This window comes from Acanthopagrus latus, chromosome 7 (assembly GCF_904848185.1).
Source record: "Acanthopagrus latus isolate v.2019 chromosome 7, fAcaLat1.1, whole genome shotgun sequence".
In the NCBI taxonomy this organism is placed as follows: domain Eukaryota; kingdom Metazoa; phylum Chordata; class Actinopteri; order Spariformes; family Sparidae; genus Acanthopagrus; species Acanthopagrus latus.
In genome coordinates this window covers 19,150,160-19,170,044 of record NC_051045.1, presented here as the reverse complement: position 1 = coordinate 19,170,044, position 19,885 = coordinate 19,150,160, and the positions used below count along the sequence as shown (strand labels likewise).

At 45.2% G+C, this 19,885-nt stretch overlaps 1 protein-coding gene across 7 annotated transcripts in view; it reads right to left on the bottom strand.

The window, feature by feature from the left end:
- Positions 1-19,586, bottom strand: part of prdm16 (PR domain containing 16) — a 185,290-nt gene extending 165,704 nt beyond the window's left edge. For 3 of the 7 annotated variants that reach the window (XM_037103033.1, XM_037103037.1, XM_037103035.1), the window contains exon 1: positions 19,375-19,585. In XM_037103033.1, the coding sequence (XP_036958928.1) occupies positions 19,375-19,411 (37 nt within the window). In that variant the 5' untranslated portion in view covers positions 19,412-19,585. Of the gene's footprint in view, positions 1-19,374 lie in introns of all 7 variants that reach the window. The other 4 variants (XM_037103036.1, XM_037103043.1, XM_037103039.1 and 1 more) reach the window with 2 other exon arrangements.
- Between the last annotated feature and the right edge of the window lie 299 nt (positions 19,587-19,885).

Here is a 19,885-nt window from a genome sequence, read left to right as displayed (position 1 = left end):
ACTTAGCAGCCATTGGCAGCTGGGGATATGCTTTTGAGCTGGTAATGAGACTCCAAATTCAACTATCTTACAAATACAACCTTTAACGTATATAGATTACAAATCTGTCTTTTATCAACATGCTTAATAGAAAAGAGGATGCGAGCTGAGATAATCAACCGTGCTCCAGTGAGTCTGATAAATCCAAGCATTCAGTTGCTGTTTCTCACCTAAGATGGCAAATTTGCTTGTTTTATTTCACGAACTTCTAAAGTCCTCTGATAGCATTTTAAACAACTGTTAGAAAAAACGCGGTGGCATGCAGCATGGGCTGCTGCCTGGAGTCGAACTGGCAATCCCGTGGATAGGTTCATGCTAAAAAGCCTTGGTTTATGTTGCGTGCAACATTCAGTGGCAGTATGCTGATACTGCTTCATCTACAGTTTCTGTGCATTAAAACAGATGGTTTGAAACGTACCTGGTGGCACAAGGTGAGTTGTGTATCGTTCCTTACAACTTTACGTTGGCTGGACACCATTTCAAATTGAAAGCTGAGATATTTTTTCCACTTCATGACATCTTTCTGAAGCCTAGCGTTGAACCAATGACCCCTCAATGGCCCACACTTCCTCTGATGGCAGAAAACCTGCAGAGTCAATTCGATTAGCCGCCACTCTTTCTTCCAATACAGCCTCAGGTAATGAGGTATGTCTGGAAGAAGGTAAGGCAAGATAAAGAAGGGGGTATTGGGGTTTTTCGCTGAGGAGGGTGTGTGGAGGGGCAAAGGGAGCCTTCAAACTTCAAAGGCTTCGAATTGGACACGAAACACACGTTTGGAAGAGGGGGAAGAGGAGGGACCACACAAATCTAATTTTCCTAAAAAGGGGAAATGCAGACAATGAGGAGGTGGAGGTAAACTACTCGTGACCCCACTTCTACCTGGTTACCCCCATCTCTCCGTCCCTCATCCCTTCCTCCTCCTCTCTGCTTTCCAGATCTGATTAAGCCGCAGTGGAAGGGAGCCTCCACTCGTTAAGGAACCCTGTCATGACAAATAGAAACACAAAGCATGACCTGCCTTCAATTGGAAACGGATCCACAGTGGAGGGGCAAACGGGGAGGGAGCCGGAGGAAGAGAAAGAGGGAGAGAGATGGAGATAATTGAATCAAGGCTGCGGGGGAGGACAGATAAATCTTATTATTGATACTTCAGTTGAGCAGAGAGACACAGAGACAGAGCAAGAGAGAGAGATCAGTCTCACTTCGTTAGAAGACGGCTAATATATCTGAATCATTTAGCTGCCTGCTGAAGTTAAGAAAGTACGCGGGGCAGGGCATGACCGTGCATGTACGTGCATACATGTGCATGCCCCTGGTGTATACACAATGTGTCCAAATTGTAGACTAACATTGTCTTGACTCCCTGCAGCTATTAGATCAACTCATCAACTCAGCGATGTAAAATAGCCCACAATTTACTTCTTCTTATGTCTCCCATGATGCCTCTAAAAGATTTCCAATCACCAAAGATGGAAAATAAAGGTGGAAAGCAAACTCTGATTGGTCTTTTCCTCAAAACAAGGTGTTCTGTCCAGAACAAATACAGAACAAATGTGTCATTTTCCCAGCTCTCCAACCTAGCTCATTTGTCGAGACCTCATGTTGTTATTCTAATGTTCCTCCTCACAGAAATGCCAGCTAAAACAATTGTAGTCTTGGTAACTGTGCTCAGATAGGTGGCTGCACAATAACTTCGCCTCGCTCGCTGGCTGCGCTGAACTGCTGAGCTCCCGCGCCGGAGTTTCAGGAAATTGACTACAAATGTACCGTCTGTGTGTGCGCGAGTGTGTATGTGTGTGTGTGTGTGTGTGAAAATATAGGACCCGGCGTTCAACTCTACAGCACTGCTGAGGAAACAACTTTGAAATCTGTAAATTATCCCGATGACAGTTCATACTCCGCAGTGGTCACCTCGGCCACACCGATGAGTTCATGCCCTTGAGCCGACACACACACACACACACACACACACACACACACACACACACACCAGTGGTCCGACTATATCACTCCTTGGAGAGAAGTTGAGAAAACAAATGCGCTCTTCTCTTCCGAAAGCCACACAGGAGTTGTAATGAGTTCTAGAGGCTGGTGTGAATGAATGTGGTCAATAATGGATGAAGAGGACAGCGAGGACAACCAGCCGTGTGGAAACTCAAGAGGCCGGCGAGCCGAGGGGACTGTCTCGCTCACCTGTTCCCTGCCGTCTCCCTTTATCTCTCGCACGCAAACACGCTCCGCGCAGCTGGCGTGTACATATGTGACCAAACACGACATATATGCATTCAGACGTGCGCACGCAGACGCACACAAACGCATATATGGAAAGAGCACCAGCTGCCATTTGAAACATTCTGATGTGTAAATAAACACCTGAGAGCTTTCCAGCCAAACAAAACCAATTTCCAAAGCTCTACAAACAGCATCGGGCCAGTCGCGACACTGGCCTTTCTTTTCTTTAGAGGAACCACTCAATTAATATGTCACCACAAGTCAAGACCACGAGACCCTGCTAAAATAAGCGAGCCACTTCAGCCCTCGCCTCTGGAGAGAGACGAGGGAGAGGGACATAAATTGCCCTCTTTAGAGTAAAAGAGTCATCCAAAAAACCAATAAGCTGTGAGCGGGCACCTGCAGCCCTGTAAATAAATAAGGTGTTTTTTGTTTTTTTTTTTCATTCCCACTCTGCTTATTCCCTCATCACCTCATGAGCAACCTGTGAAAACAATTGTGTTTATCCACTTTCATCAGGGGTTCCCTCCGTCTCCACAGCCACCTACATCAGTTTTCCACACAAGTCCTGCTCTTTACGCCAGCCACTTAACCAATCCTGACCCTCAACGTACACATTACCTACAGCATTCAAAGACACACAAACACTCACGGCTTTGGACCCTATTTTTTTCAATATTTATATATACTCTTAATTCATTATAGCTGTCAGTCTAATTAATTCTTTTTATCATCTCATTTTTTTAACCTCTTCATTTCAAGTGAACTTCACAACCTGAATACCAACAGGTGCTTCTGCAAATAACTGGTGAACAAGAAATCGCAAAGACGCCCCTACACAGTCACAGTAAATGTGTTAAGTTTAACTCAAAATGACAAATTCCTCGGGACAGTAGAGTAATCCAAGATGGGAACAATAAATGTCAAATCCGTTATTGCAACAAAATTTTAATCTCAAAGACATAATGGGTGTCAGAACTGCCACTTTTGCTCAGGCATTGTGGCATTGTTTTTCTTTGGCGAGCCGTGTCGACCGCACACGCTGCGACTGTAGCTGATGAAAGAGGAGAGGAGCAGCTTTGAGGAGCACACTGCCGCTGTCACTGTCACGGACACCGTGTTGGCTCGCTGCTACGCATCCCTGCATTGTCCCCCGCTACACCTGACACTGCCCCTTCCACCTTGTGGTGCGTGCGTGTGTGTGTGTGCATGTGGGTGTGTGTGCGTGTGTGTGTGTGTGAGTGTGTGTGTGCGTGGGGGAGGGGGGGATCTGATCTTTAGCACAATGAAGGTATGAAGAGCTGCGGAAGTGATCAAAGTGTCAACCAGAACCCCTGAAACCTGTAAAGCCCCAGATCAGAAACACTATCTACACAGGTAGGTACCTTAGATGTACTGTGCTACCAAGTTTACAAAGCCCATATAACAGAATCAAAGGGAAAGCCGAGGTGGTTAATCCAGAACAACCTTTTAAATTTTCATTTGTTTTTAATCCATATAATTGTGATTATTTTGAAACTGTTTTCTATTCCTCGAGTCTGGATCAAAAGGGGAGAAAGAAGTCGAGACCATAGATGGCTGTGACCATTTATCGCTTCTCCTCTGTGTGATATCGGCTTCAAAGGTACAGTTTTAAGTGAAAGACACAGGTTGGAGCATGAGGACCCCTGTCCTAACTATGTTGTGTGTGTGTACAAGTGTGTTTGTGTGTGTGTGACTGTGTGTGTGTGTGTGTGTGTCTCCTGGCAGACCCAGATGGCAGGCGGGCAAGGGGGAAGGTGGGCCAAGCGGACAGGAAGCAGTAAAGGAGAGTTCTGGTTACGAGGATCAGACGGCGGGACGGACAGTGCTCAAAGCTGCCGCCGCTACCGTACTCAAGGTGTGGGTTACACCCCTGGACACAAGGGACACACACACACACACACACACACACATTCTTGTATATTTGCTCCCCAAAGGACACTGGGCTGCCGGCGTGCGTGTTCATGTACGTCCGTTAGCGTCCCAACTCACATGCAAAGGCGAACATGCACACACACGCGTGTGCATTCGGTCACACACGGGCTCTCACAGGCCCCGCCCCTCTCACCCCCTCCTCAACCAAGCAGATCCACTTAAAAGGGCTCGTATCAATTGTCAACGGCCATGTTTAGTTGTTTAGGCCCCTTCTCTCCTCTGATGAGGACCAGACCATGGAAAATGCAGCCACCCATTAGCCACATGTTGCTTCTAATACTGACCCAATAAAATGCCACCCCCCCCACACACCCCCCCGCCGCCATGGAGAGTTCATCTGGCCTCCCACACAGAGAGATGAGGGACGAGGAGGAAAAGACAGGAAACCAAAAAATTTAAGAAGCAGGGGAGGCACGGACGGGGAAGAAAGCGCTTAAAAATAAAGCTGTAACAGTGTCAAAGAAAGAGGGAAGCGCACAGGCCTGCTGCTAATTTCCCGCCCTGAGTGCAGTAATCTGAGGGGGAAGATTAAGGTGAAGGAGTTATTCTTGACTATTTTATTAAGAGGTGCTTTAGGCGCTGGAAGAAGGGGCTTTAGCGCTCCTCCAGCAGCGTGCCATACAATACAAGACAAACATTTGCTGTTATTTCACCAAAGTACTCTCAGATGTGCTGGGTCGGGGCCGTGCCTTTTTTCGCCGCGGAGGAACTTGGCATCAAAGTTCCCTGCAGTTCTCTTAAAAACAAAAATCTGCCCTTCTTTTCCGCAGGTCCTGGCCTGAGCCCATGTGCGACAGATAAACAGCGAGGTGTCAAAAGCGAGGAAGGGCAAAAACCTCACACCTAGTTTTAATTCAAATGAGAGAGGCAGCACTGAGAACCACAGAGAGACGCAAAGAATCAGTTCCTTATTCGATCTGCATACTGACATTAACATCTGCTTTCACTGGATATTAAAGCGTATTTCATGCAAGAAGTCCCTTTTGGCCTAATGGTTAGAGATCAATTCTTACTCTGTGGAAACATGTAAAATATCAACAGGAAAATGAAAAGAAAAATGAGAACACACAGTCTCCTCTAAAGAATGATTTCAAAAACTGTACCCTGTAAGTTCGACTTCACACGCCATCCTCAGAGATGCTGTTATTTCATGTCACAAAAAAAATTTTAAAAAACGACACTGAAGTAGTTTTAAAATGGAGCCAAGGCGACAGGCCAGCAGCCGCCTCACCCACCTGCCTCTTTTGTTTGCTTTGTCACTGCTTCTCCGAGCCATTCTTAAACACTTACTGCTCTTCAGTGCTGTTGAAAAGCAAGATGCCTCTGTCACTGCGTGCGTGTGTGTGTGTGTGTGTGTGTGTGTGTGTGTGTGTGTGTGTGTGTGTGTGTGCGTGCGGTCATCCAAACTCAAGAGAAGCAGATTTGCAAAAGCCAACATGGCGCTTAAAACGCAACACTAACACCAAGCTGCATGTCTTCAACACGCAGCTTCCTGGAGGAGGCATTTGTTTGGAATAACATCTTCCCAATTAAAGCGGCTTAATTGACACGTCTCAAAAACCTCAGGAACTCTGAACCGAATGGTCAGCGCGGACAGACAGAAACCACAGAAGTGGCCGTTTCAACCACTCATAAAACACAATTCAGAAACCGGATCTTCCTCTTTCCTTTTCTGTACTCGAACGAGAGGATGTGGCAAGACTTGATGAGGAGAGAGGTGGAGAGTGAGGGAGACGTGAGACTCGGGAAGCCTCTCCTTAAACTAAACGAGAGCAATTCTAAATGTGTCACCTCCGAAGTTTGAGTCCAACTAATTAAACTTAAACCGGTGAAACATCAGTGACACGTTCCAGATCTCAGTTTCTCCACTAACACTACAAACAATAATACAGCCCAAATCAGACAGAGAACATTTCGAGCTCTGACTCCTCTTCAACAGTAACAACTAATTGTAATGGAACATTCATAAATACTTAACGCATTAAATAACACGAATTCATACCTAACAGTGTTAAAGTATCTGAGTGTGGAACCTCATTTTAATCCGACATGCATCAAGTCGACGGTGGTTATACTTGAGACCGACAAAGAAGAAGCAGCCCCGCTCATGACATCATCCGAGTCCTATAGGTGATGATGTGTGAACTGTACAGGGAAGGGCAGCTGTGGCTGGGAAATGGCAGCAACAGAGAGGATGTCCAGACTGGATGGCAGGCGATGTTTTAAGACAAGATGTGTATCATTTAAAACGGTCTCTGCTTTATAAAAAAAATTTTTTTTTTTTGGAGTGGATTTAAAACACTAACAGCCAATCAAAACAAAAAACAGCTTGCCTAATTCAAAGTCCTGGCTCATGAGCAACACTAGTGTAACTGGTCTGGGTGTGTGCAGCTCTCAGTGCCACCCAGTCGATACTGGACATGCAACCGCTGCTGTGCTATGCTATTTCTACTGAAAAGATTAAAAAAAAGAATAGAAACATTACTGCAAATGACTCATGGAAGTTTGAAAGATAATCACACTACATCATAATGATGATTTTCTATTGTATATAGTTTATTCAGCCATTTAATTCCATCTCAAATATCTAAAAAATGATAATCAAACATTGTAATTCTTTGCACACATTATGTTTGTCTTGGTTGAAAAAAAGATTTGCCTAATGAAAGACACCCCATGATCCACTAACAGTTAAATAAGTGTAAGATCTACATCTTATTTAAGTACTCCTTCTATTATTTACCTCAAGCCATATATGTAATTAGCCTAAAAACAAAATATTAATGGCTTTGCACATAAAAAAACAATAATCCCTATGTGCACCGCATGTTGTTTGGTTGTGCTTCTTAGAAAGATTGTGTCTAATTTCGCTCAACACTCTCCTTCTGGACTCTGCCAGGTGAACCGGTGTCATGCTGAAAACCTATCCTTTTTCCTGTGTGGGGAACATACAATTAATAAAGGGCCGAGCACTTTGCCTTTGGGACACTGAGCATCACAGAGACGCGAGCTTGTAATAGAGCTATTTGTTTTCCTCAGAAAGCTGTCCAAATGCCCTCGCTGGGATCGCTAGGCTGCACAAAGGCGAGCTATGAATTGGTCAAATCCACTGGGGCAGGCTATTGATTAGGCCTGCGGCTGGTGGAACGCAAATATGCAGCTAAATTAGATGGTTGTGTTTGTGCATGTGTGCACGCATGCACATGTGCATGTGTGCATTACTGCCGCAATAAAATCAACTTAATCTGCATCAACAACTGCAAACCTCCAAACCTAAAGACCTCAACATGCAATATCACCTTCAAACCTCGTCTTTTAGGCAAATCAAAAGCTCTGCACAATGACGAGGCATCGGTCCTGCAAAGGTGATTTTTATAGATTTTTTTTCATTATTTATTTTATTAGTATATTTGGCAGAAAGTGCTCACTGAATCAATAAGAATAAAAATAAACACTGAAAATAAGCCATGAGCAAAATGAGTTTTGATCTATTGCCCATCTATAACTCACCAAGATGTACCAACCCTATAAGTGAAGGCAGTTTTAATAATCTCAGATAAGAGGAAAACACATTTTCCTTCAACATATGAGCAAGTACTTAAAAGTCAAAATAAAATATCAAGTCTCCTCGGGGGGGGGGAAATTGGGGTTAGTGAAGGGTTGAATGCTCCTTAGGCAAACCTCTAGAATCTGACAAAACGTATAGTGGGCTATAGTTACATGCATACATAACAACTTTATGCTGCCTCGCTCGCCTCTTCCATTTCTTGCTCACATCCGCTGCCCTCCCTCTTCGACATCTCCCTTTTCAACAAGAGCAGTTTGTCAGGGTCAGAAAGCAATTTAAAACCTCTGGTAATGAGAGTCAGTGAGAGAGAGAAGTGAGAGAGGGAGAAGTTAAAGGGAGGGAGAGAAAGAGAGATGAGGTAGTGGGGCGGAGAGAAGAAGAGGATGAGGACGGAGGGAGGGGTAGGCTGGGGTGTCAGCCATCAAAGCAGGCCAGGAGAAAAGAAGGCCAGGTGCTGGTTGTGGGAATGTGCCGTCCATGGTTCCAGGGACCAGGGAGCTGGTGGGGGCTGCAAGGGAGGGGGAGCAGGGTGGTAATTAGCCAAGCCTGGAGGAGAGAGAGGGCCCTCCAGGGCCCGCGGGGATAGCCCCTCCGAGAGGATACCATTTGCACTTCTACAGGAGCCGCCAGCCCCGGGCCACAAAGAAGGGGAAAAGGGGAACTATGGCATCCTTTATCAGGCCGGACAAAGACGCCGCATCTTTTCAAAGGAGGCCGGAGAGAGAGAGAAACTCCAGTGTTCCAGAGAAGGAGGGGAAGAAGAGAAAAAGAGAGGGGAAGAAAGAATCCTAGGACTGGTCAGGAGAGAGACAGAGAGAGAGAGAGAGAGAGAGATGCCAGTGTGTGGGTTGTAAAGCGAGACAGGAGGTTACGGTCATACTGTGACCCAGTCAGTCCTCTGAGACACCAGAAATTCACTAGTGTCCCACACACACACACACACACACACACACACACACACACACACACACAGATAACACATGAAGTTGCACAACTGTGTTCCCAGTGCACAGCAATTAAAAACAATACTATGTTGTTTTTTCACATTTCTATCATTTTCCATCTCCAGTTCCCATCAGGCATGAAAATATGATGTGTCTCTGTATCCAAAAGAATACATATAAAAAAAAAAAAGCCACAAAAGAGGCTGTGCTTTACACTTCACCTCCCGGCGAGCTAAGTAGAGGCAGTGGATAAGGAGCCAAAATGGCCACCCTCTACCTTTGACATTATCAGGGAATCTTAAGAGTTTTGCCCTCCCGTAGAGGGAAGGAAAGTGGAGGTCACTGACATTACTTTTACCTATTACCTTTGGAGTACGGCTGCACGGGGGGCTGAATGGTGGCCTTTGAGGCTGTGAGGCTTTGTGCTCCCTGTTGGAGAGCAGCCTGACAGTCTTCGCTGAGTGGGGGGGGCCAAAGGTCAGACAGGTCATGTGATAAGGCATTTCAGACCTTCATATAGGCCCCTGGACTGAAGAGGCCTGAAAAACCTCAAGACCCCTCCCTCCCCATCTCTGTGTCTCTCCCCTCCTTTTCTCTCCCCCCCTCTGTCCCCCCCCCCGACTCTCTCTCTGGACACAAAATGCCATTTGTTGTCCGTCAGTCAGTAGCGCAGGGCTCGGGTCGGGCCCGGCGCTGAAAGCTCCATTCACACACCCTCTCACCCAGGGATGTTTTTGCAATTCAATATTTTCACACGCAGGCAGCTTCATCGTTACTTTGGAACCGTATACTTGGCAGGATGAGGCTGGGGGCCTCTGGGACATAGGGGCTGAGCGGAGGAGAGGGGGTCAACACAGAGGAATCCTAGTGTCGGGAGGGGACGGGTCTGCGCCGGCTAATGGGCCATCTTGAAATGTTTTAACCAAGACCCCTCCGACACCTACACACACGCATACGCCCACAGACACAAACAAGTGTGCACACACACTCATGAATGGCTACATGCACACACATTCTGCTCTACTCATCGCCTCACATCCAATCTGACTCCAGGTTAACGAGGAGGGCTCTTACTTCCTTCATCGAAATATCTGGGCTAAAAGAGTCTCACCATCCCCCTCCTCCTCACTCGCTCGCTCACGCCACGCCGCATCTTCCTGGCACACATTTCAAACACACAGCCCATAGTTAGTAGCGACAAAATTAGAATGGCTGTGCATATCTGTCACAAGGCACCTTTTAAAGGTATCTCTCACATGATGAAATACAGAAACTTTCGAGAGCTTGTGTTTGTTTTCGAGCGGATTATCGGGGCAAAACGGAAACAACGGGTCAGAAAACGAGAAACATCCGAGAACAAAAGCATTAAACCCTCGTGGAAATGTGCCTCGTTCAAACTGAGCCGTTTCAGGAGATTTGTTCCAACTCCGCGACTGTGACACCGAAGGATTTGCTTCGCATACAGAGTGGCTGAGGTAAATGGAGGCAGCTTTTAATATATTTACCCTGTGCACCACACTCTACTTAATGAAATTAAACTACACCAATAGTGGCCCTTTGTCTCTGGGGAGTTCGGTAATCAACATGCCACCAGTTTTCATTTTGTATGAAAATAAATGGCAGCAGGTGATAAGGGCCTAATTGTGTTGCACCGGGGAGGAGCTGGGCGAGAAACGGAACTTGCAGCGGTTGTGTAGTGGAGCCCATTTTCATGGACAGCGGCGCTCAAGAGAGGTGGTCGAATAAGCAGAGGCATTCATCTGGGGAGCGGTACCCCCACTTCCACTCTCTCCCCCCTCTCCCCCCTCCCCTTTCTATCCATCGTACGCACAAAGAAAGTTAGCCAAGTATTAAACAAATAGAGAACTGGTGAGCCCTACGCACTAGCGCCTGGCAGGGTCACTGGATAATGACAGCTCAATTACGGTGAATCTCCTTGTACACCGCCACCCACCTCCCCACCGCCATCACCCCCCAATTACAATCCCCACCAGCCGCCCCACCCAACACGGCAAATTTGTCAAACTCACTAAAACGATGGGTCTGACAGTGTAATCGCTAACCGTCCCCACCGACATGAAAGAGGTCTTTATCTGGCCAAATCAAAGAACCTGATCTCTGAGAGAAAAGGGTGGTTGGGTAGGGGTAGGGGTGGGTAGGGGTGGGTTGGGGTGGGGGGGTCGACTAGAGAAGAGAAATGTCCCGCTCTGGCCCTGTGAGACGCGGAGATGTCTCTAATCCACTTTAATGAGACACCGCATGCCCGTCTCTGTGGTAATGACGAAACGCAGTGAGAAAGACGGTGGGGTGGAGGGAGGGAGGAGCGGGAGAGATAGAAGTGAAGATGGAGCCAAGACTTTGAACTGGCGGTCTGATGAAAGGAGAAAGGAAGGCGAGGGAGTTTAAGAGCCACGCTGGTACTGCTGCACGCCGCTGTCTGTTACTCGACACAGACAGACAAACAGCCCAGGGGACAGAGCAGTTTGTCTGCTTATCATATCTGGACAGGATGAGCCATCATCATCAGCGCCCGACTGGGACCCTGACGGGAGGGTGTGTGTGTGTGTGTGTGTGTGTGTGTGTGTGTGTGTGTGTGTGTGTGTGCGCGCGTGCGTCTAGAGATGAGCTACAATTTGTGAAAGCACAACAGATGAAGATGCAAACTTTTGATGAAAAGGAGAAGTTTGTTTTCAGTGCTGTTCACTGAGACTTTCAACAGAATTAACTGTCACTTCTCACACTGTCCGAAGCGTTTCCTTGGTCACTCAGATCATAAGCACACTCCAAACTTACAGAATCATAAGACTGAAGTTCAAAGCAATGCTCTGTCTCCCACTGTAGTGCATTACATCAGACCTAATCCCTATTCGTAAAAAAAAGTTGGGACATGTGTGAAACATAAATAAAAACAACCTGAAACCTTTGGGGTTTTTTTTAAAAAAAAGAGGTTCCCGAGCTCATGTGGAAATAACCTTTATACCGTCATGTGTTTTACAGAGCGGTGAACCTTTTTCTGGACAACAGAAATGTGCAAAACAACAATATGACCTCGTATCATCGCATTTTGTTTATTAAATCCTGAGAAATAGTAAATATCCAATTATTGCCTAACTTCTGTTAATTTAGACCGAATTTTTTTGTTGTCACCCCCCCAAGCCGCACAGTGTTCTTGCAGAGAGAACGGAGAACGTGGCGTGAATGAAAGAGACGACGACATAAAGGAGACGGGAAGTTCGGGGGACGGATAAAAGGAAAAGAGCAGGCTAAGGACAAATGAAGAAATAAAAGGAAAGAGCGAGAAAACGAGTGAGAAAGCGCGCGGGGCTAATACCAAACAAATCGGGATTAGGCCCAGATAAGACTAGTCACAATGCTGAGCAATCCCTGGGATATCACAATGCAAGAGGGAATCATGAGGGCTGCGAAAAACAGGCTAATTAGGGACTCGACACATTTGCCCCCTTGTTTTGCAAACAACACACACTGTTGAACAGCGGGCGGTGCACAATCACACCAGACACACAGAGAGATAATCATTTAGCGTTAATCAGCACACTCAATAAGTAAAGGATGAGGTATTTCCTCCAGGATGACTCCAGCATTCGTGGAGTATCCTCAGCCCCCAAGAAGCTGGATGGAAATCTTCGAGACACGGCGGTGTAGCGATGAAACTCGATAAGCAGCCACAGGTCAAGACAAAAACGCATTTAACGACGCTGTAATGGCTTTTCTTTTCTATTTTTTTTTTTTTTTTTACCCCCTTTTCGCCAACACAAACCGCTGATCGAATGCTGCTCGGTTATTTTTAACAAGACCCTGCTCCCCATGTGCGGGCTGAAAACGAGGGGCTATGAGGAGAGATGAAAAATGGGTTGGGGGGGAGGGGGGGGGGGGGGGGAGAAGCAGCTAAGACAGAAAACATCAGGGATATATCTTAAACTCTCTCGGGCATGCCGCGATCTCCACTGCCAAACGATCTGGAGATTGCTGTTTTTTTTTAAAACATGGCGGGTGAGGTCATGGTGCAAAGAGGCATATTTGCCAACTGGATAATGTGAGGTCAATGTATCAGTGGAATGAATGGGATTTAGAGCCATGTGCAAGAGCTTAATGCAATGGTATTTGTATGTCAACTCAAAATTTGACTTAGCCAGCATGAGACCAGGCAGGACGCAGGAGGCTGAAACGTGTGTGTGTGTGTGTGTGTGTGTGTGTGTGTGTGTGTGTGTGTGTGTGTGTGTGTGTGTGTCTGTGCATATGTGTGTGAGTGCCTACGTGTGTCCAGGTGGAAGACATGCCCACCCATCGCTGTGCCAGACTCAGCCAAGGTCAGAGCTCTGAACAGTGACAGGACCGCCAACAACTGTACAAAATGGTGCACAAACACGCACACACATACGCACACTCAAACACACGCACACACATTTAGCCAGCCAAAAGTGCCAGCTCCTGCTGTTTGGATGACATTTACACTCAACCTTTCTAGTTTGTGATTGATTGGGGTTAAATCCTAACATTGCCCAAAAATCTGTCACCACTGAGGTGTGTGCGTGTGAGTGTACGCGTGTGTCCCGGATCCATGTGCATTGCTGTGTATGCGTGGTTTCTATGTGTGCGCGCAAACGTGTCACAGAGCTGAGGAAAGCCAGTCAGATGTTTCAGTGTTGACATTAAAGAGTCACTGTGACTTCAACGTTCAGCCAAAGTGCAAACGTATTTTCTTCTTACGCTGAAAGCAAAAAAATTAAGAAATAACAAAGCTCTGTCGTCATTTCTATAAATTTAACACTGAGTCAGACACTATTTCTATCTTGAATGAGACACTATAAGCCATGTGTTAAATCAAACACATACACAACACTGAACGTGGATTAAACAATGGACACAAAAATCTTTAGTTTAAATAACGTTTGTATAATTATATCTTATTCAAAATGCTGAAATCAGAATGTGAAAATGCGACAAAAAGCATCATTTGCTTTGTTGTTGAGGCCCCATTTTTCACATTTTCAGGCGCCTGTACCTGACCAGAGTAGAGACATCGCTCCTCCAAGGGACACTTTGCCAAAACAGCAGCGGCACATTTACAGCAGTAACTGACTGAATAACAATAAAAGCATTTCCCTGGAGATAAACCCCCGTGTCCAGGGAGGAAACGAGGGAGTCGCTGATAGTGAAAGAAAACATTAAGAAGCTGGCAGTGGAACAGTCATAAAACAGGCTTTTTAAAAACATTTTATTGTATCATTCCATCTGAACTATGCTCACATGAGTTAACCTCCCCTTCTTTGAGCTTCACAGCACAGGTAATTCACAGACCAACCAGTACTTTTGCATTGCAATTCTCTCCTCAGATTTTTTTTTTTTTTCCCCTGCACAGGTGGGAGAGATCACGGACGGTGCTCTTTATTGGCCGACTGTTTCAAAGATTTAGGGGCAGTAAGCGGAGCTGAGACTTCAGACTACACTGTCCTGCACATTTGAGGGTAATATGAATACTTTACTGGAAGGAACATTCTTCAAGAGTCGGCTCTCGCAGCAACTACGAAGATATGGTTACAAAAGGCAGTGCATCTTTATTTGTAATGTATAATGTGAATCAAATGTGGAACATGTGTTAGTGAAACAGACAGCGGCTTGACGTTGAAGAAGCAGTAACCGTGACGATAAACCTCACCAACCGAAGTCACTTCCCCTACGACAAACTAACATGTTACAAATGAGCAGATTCATGGATGCCTTTTTGAGTATTGAGAAAGTGTTTTTCATGTACAGCTCAGAGGAATTTCACTGAGCAGTCACGGACAAAGATGGGTAACCAGCCACGGAAATAAATATGGGAAGAAGACAGGGAGCCTTACAACACACACTGCACTGTATCGTGTGTGCGCACGCACGATGGGGAACTCACATCCAGAAAAGTTCCATAATCAAGTACTTATGCAGCATTTGGCCGTGCCAAATGTGGACTGATGCAATTAGTTAGGCTACACAATTTTTCAATCCCTTCAAAAATTGACACAAATGGTCCTAAAATCAGTCCAAGCGCTGAGAGAGAAAACCCGGCAGACTAGCACGAAGAAGAGAGTCAATGAAGCGTCTCTGTATCAAAAAAACAGATTTCACAAAATCACTGCGAAACACGTCTCCTTCCTGATTGGACGGTGAACAGCATTTCCCCTAAGAAGGAAAAAAAAAAACTGGGACTCCTGTACAGAACCGACACACACACAGTCTGACATCACCTGAATGGCTTCAGTTTTTCTGGCTGCACAGATTCACGAGACTGTGATTCTCATAGCGGTCACTGCAGTCACTTCAGACAAAAGAAAAACTGCAAAAGTGCCTGATTCAGAGCGCTGCTAAGATCATTCACATCATCACACATGAATGCAAATGGGCTCAGTGGAACCACAAGAGTCTCGGGTTTCCCACTGTGTTCTATCTGTGAAAGGTCCGTAGCTATATAAAATAAAGATGTATCCGGTACTTTCATTTTGCATTAAGACCAGCGCAAAATAAAATAAAATGAATCAGTTTCTATGTGTGTAAATGCACTGCAGGCTAATTATTAGGCTTCATTTATTAACTTCGTCAAAATCGCCTGCACCACAAGGAAGTCTTCTAAAACAGGGTTTTATCAGAGTAAGAGCCATGTAGAGGATCCCTATGAATTTCCTTTGTCTTCACTGGCTCACTGATGCACTAACTTCAAAATAAAAGCAACTAAAATTGAAAGATTTACAGCTTCATAAAAGCACAAAAACACAAGTCAATGATTTGCAGTAACTACCAAACATTACACTTCCTTTTCACTTGATGATCCTATCATTTTTATGTCCAGGCTCTAATCTGCGAACACGCTGCAGTGCTATCTGACAAAACATTACAGCTGCATAGCAGCAATACATGGGAGAACTGCACGCGGGACCCTGAGCGTTTAGCCAGAAGTTCAACATAGCTACCATTGTTGGTTTTAAAGTGTTATGGGTTGGGTTTTATTACTTCTGTCAAAACATCAGAAGCTGTTGAGCCAGGCCAAGTTCGTGACTGGGAGTCCATCTAATAAGGAGGCATTTAACACAGAGATCAATAGGATATCTGGCAATTAGTATATATAGGCCAGAAAGAGAGAGAGACACAGAGAGAAAGCCAGAGAGAGAGAGTGGGGGGGAGGACTTTGTATTTGATCAGTGTGGTGGGTGATTTTGTGCAAAATCAGCAAAAAAAAAAAAAAAAAGGGACAAAAATCAGGTGGTAAAAAGGTAACAGCAAAAAGAAAAACAACATTATCAGTTTATTGACCTGATAATGCAGAGGGCCGAGTAACTTACAAACAGGTTGAGAAAATCAATAAGGTGTGTGCGCTGCCGCGCTGAAGCAGATACAACACCTTCCTGTTCCTCCCAACTGTTCTCTGTTTTAATCATATTTCTATAGGTTTGTGCACGTGCATGAGAGAGAGAGAGACAGAGAGACAGAGAGAGAGAGACCTCACCTTCACACTGTAAAATACTGAGGGGGGGATCTACACCCACTGCACTGCAAGTCTTAATTGATCCAAACCCATTTTTAAAGCTGCATATGGAAGAAGAAGAAGAAGACAATAAAAACAGCTGCAGGGAGTTTAACCTGTCATACACACACATATGGACCGTGGTTAAAGTAAACTGAATTCATCATCACTTTGCTGTTGCCTGTATTGACTTTTTTTTCTTGTTGTTTTTTTTTTGTTTGTTTGTTTGTTTTTTTAGTACAGCAAGTACCAAGGGGTCAAGTCTCCAATCAAAAACCGAGATCTTCAATAAATTAGATGAGGCGTTCAGTCACCCAAAAATAACCTGGGAAAATACGGAACATTTTAAATGTGCAATAATCAATAAACGGTATATCATAGAGAGTGGTCGTCTATGTGTAACTGAATTAAATTAAACATAACACTAATAATAATAAACTCAAAGTAATATTGCTGTAAAAATTAAAGAAGAAAGGCCACCTGTGAGGGAGATATCACAGTGTCCACAGTCCACACACACTCACTTCACCCTGACCCCTAAAAGCATTATGTAAACAAGCCGGAGCGACTGCACACTAATTAACGCGAGCTCCCATTAAACACACACACACACACACACACACACACACATATTCATATCGTACATGAGGGACTCCTACACTTTAAGATCTGTGTCGGAGAGGAGAAAATAAGGCCGAGGGGGACGAGAAATAAATGATAAAACAAGCTGCTGAACGTCGCTGTGGGCCTTCTGTGTGGAGAGCGTTTTCACCCAAAAGAAGAAAAAGAAAAAAGGAGGGTGGAATATACTCCCACGCGTCGCATTCAAAAGTTGTGGGCCTGCATGTTTTGAATGTTAAAAAGAACAAGATATGTTTTTTGCTTTTTGTTGGGTTTTTTTTCTGTTTTCCCGTCATGCTCTGTTTTTTTTGTTTTGGGTTTTTTTTTCCCCACGCACCGCTGCGACGCAACACATCTGAGGCCTGTGGACTTCCCTTCCAGTGGTCCGGTTGTGAGAGCGCCACAAAGCCAGGTATTTGTGTTCATTAGCACCCGGATCAACAGACTATCAGGGCTGTTTAGAGATCAAGACCAAGTGCAATTACTGTGGGAGGGAGTTGGGGGGGGGGGGGGGCAGACGCGGGATCCCTCCACATGTTTAAGTATTTTTCAACAAAGTAGCCCCAATTAGCGTTATGCTTTTCGTTCCCTTCGTTCCCCCTGCTTTTTTCTCCTCCTCCTCCTCTCGTCTCTTAATTTTCTTTTCTGTCTATTGTTTAAAAAAATAAAATAAAATAAAAAACTCTTATAGGGGAACTTGACCCTCTCTGAAGCAAAAGTGGAGAACATGTAATAACAACAGCATGACTCCAAACAAAACAGTGTTGACATTTTATTTTTTTTGTTTCATTCTTATTCTTATTTAGCTGAACGCACGTGTGCCAAAACCACTACTAGACGTTTAATAATAATCCCACAAGATTAACAGTTGGCATTCTTCTTTAATGAATTTTCAAAATACACACGTTTCAAATTCAAATGTTCATTCCACTTCAGGTCGGAAATGTAAATGGTAAATTTAAAAAGAAAAAAGAAAACAAAAAAGGAAAAGTGTGAATTTGGTCTGATTTTAAGATCCAGGTTCATGTTGAATTAAGGCCAGTGGCTTTGGCAGCGTTTTAAAAGGCCTGTAAACGTGCAATCGAGCATGCAACATGATAAAAACACTGTCAGGCATAATTTTTTAAATTGTGATATTTTAAAATAACATGTCCGAGAAAAATAAAATAACGAAAAACAAAGAAAAACGTGTTCTGTGTTTAAAGCTCTGCGTCTTCACACTCACACACACACACACACACACACACACACAACCTCACTCATGGATCAAATCTAACAAACATACAGAGACATAAGAAATGCCAACAGGCCTGCACAAAATCGTTGACATGTTGATGTGGATTTTAAAAAAAAAAGAAGAAGAAGGAGAAGAAGAAGAAGCTGATTGACCCACATAATTGGCCCATGGAAAACCGAGCAGCATACATTCGTGCAGGAATAAATAGAAATAAAAAAAGACGCTGCAAATAAAAAAAAATCAACCCACCGACAACAAACACATGTGGAACAATAAAACACGCTCCGAACAACAAAAACTCAATACATGAATTTTTTTTTTCCCCCCCGTGTGACGCGAGCAGCAGTCCTGTAAGTAGCAGCAGCAGCAGCAGCAGCAGCAGCAGCAGCAGCAGCATGGGCGCCTTCCTGCACAAGACGCATTATTGATTGGCATTCCCTGGAGGAGGAACCAGTCTGCAGCAGTTCCAAGGGGCCCTGGGACCACAACGAAAAAGTTGCGGGAGAGCGATACATTCTGCGGGGCTCGAGAAGCAGGACAAAAAAAAAAAAAAAAAAAAGAGAGAGGAAAAAAAAAATCTGCATGAAAATATTACTGTCGACATTCACATGTCGGCGTCTGGCGTTTTGCAAGGCGAGTGAAAAGAGTGGCGCTCAGCTCGGCTCGTTGTAGCAGCTCTGCAGCAGCAGCAGCAGCAGCAGCAGCAGCAGTGCCACAGCGCCCACTATTTCAAAAGCCGGGAATGTTTATTTCACAAGACTTTGCTACGGGCTCTATACGAAAAAAAAAAAAGAAAAAAAAAGTTACTATCCATATCGAACAACTTTTTCTCGGTAACTTTCGGGGGGAACGAATGTGCGCCTTCCCTCCTCAACCTTCAGAAGCTCTATATGAGCAAATATTACATGATTACATTTTTTTTCTTTTTGCGGACGCCAATGTTTATCTCTGCCATTACAGCCAAGGAGCGCGATCAAGTCAAAGCACCAGCGGCGTTTTTCTCATCACACATGAAAACTTTGTGACGCCGGGAAAGCGCCGGAGCCAAGACCGCAGCGTGCAGGGGGGAGAGGACGCGGAGCGAGCCGGAGCCGGGACAACATTTTCAGCAGAAAAGTTAACTCTGGACAGAAAGAGTCGCCCCCTCCTCTCTTAAGGATATGACAAATGACAAGGACACGAGTGGACATGTAAAGAAGACGCAGGAGTTTTGGAGCCCGGCGGCTGAAAAGCGGTAAGAAGCGGAAAAGAGAACACCTACTTTTGGCCAGTTTTCTCGCCCTCGCCTTGGATCTCATCTTGTCGGCTTGTAGATTCCTCTCGTCGTCCTCCGTGAGCCCAGAAGCAGCAACAACACTATCTTCATCTCACCAGCATTGTCAGTTTGGACACCTTCGCACATGCGCACAGGCCATTCAATCTGACACCCTCGCCGGGGCCAAAAAAACTTTCCAATGTATTCATCATCATCACTTTTTTTTTTTTTTTGTCCTATCGTCTCCCCTTTAGATCACTTATCTCTTCCCCTCCTCCTCTTCCTCCTCCTCCTCCTCCTCCTCCTCCTTCTCCTGCTCTCCCCTCACCATCTCACCTTCCCTCCCTCCCCCCCTTTACCATCACCATACCCTCGCGCACCCCCCCCCCCCTCCCCTCCACCGACCCCCACCCACCCCATTCAGCTCCTGCCAGCACCTTTCTTGGATTTTTTTTACCCCTTTAACAGCGACGACTTGGTTTTCTCCGACCGGCGGTGGACACAGTGAGGTACGGTG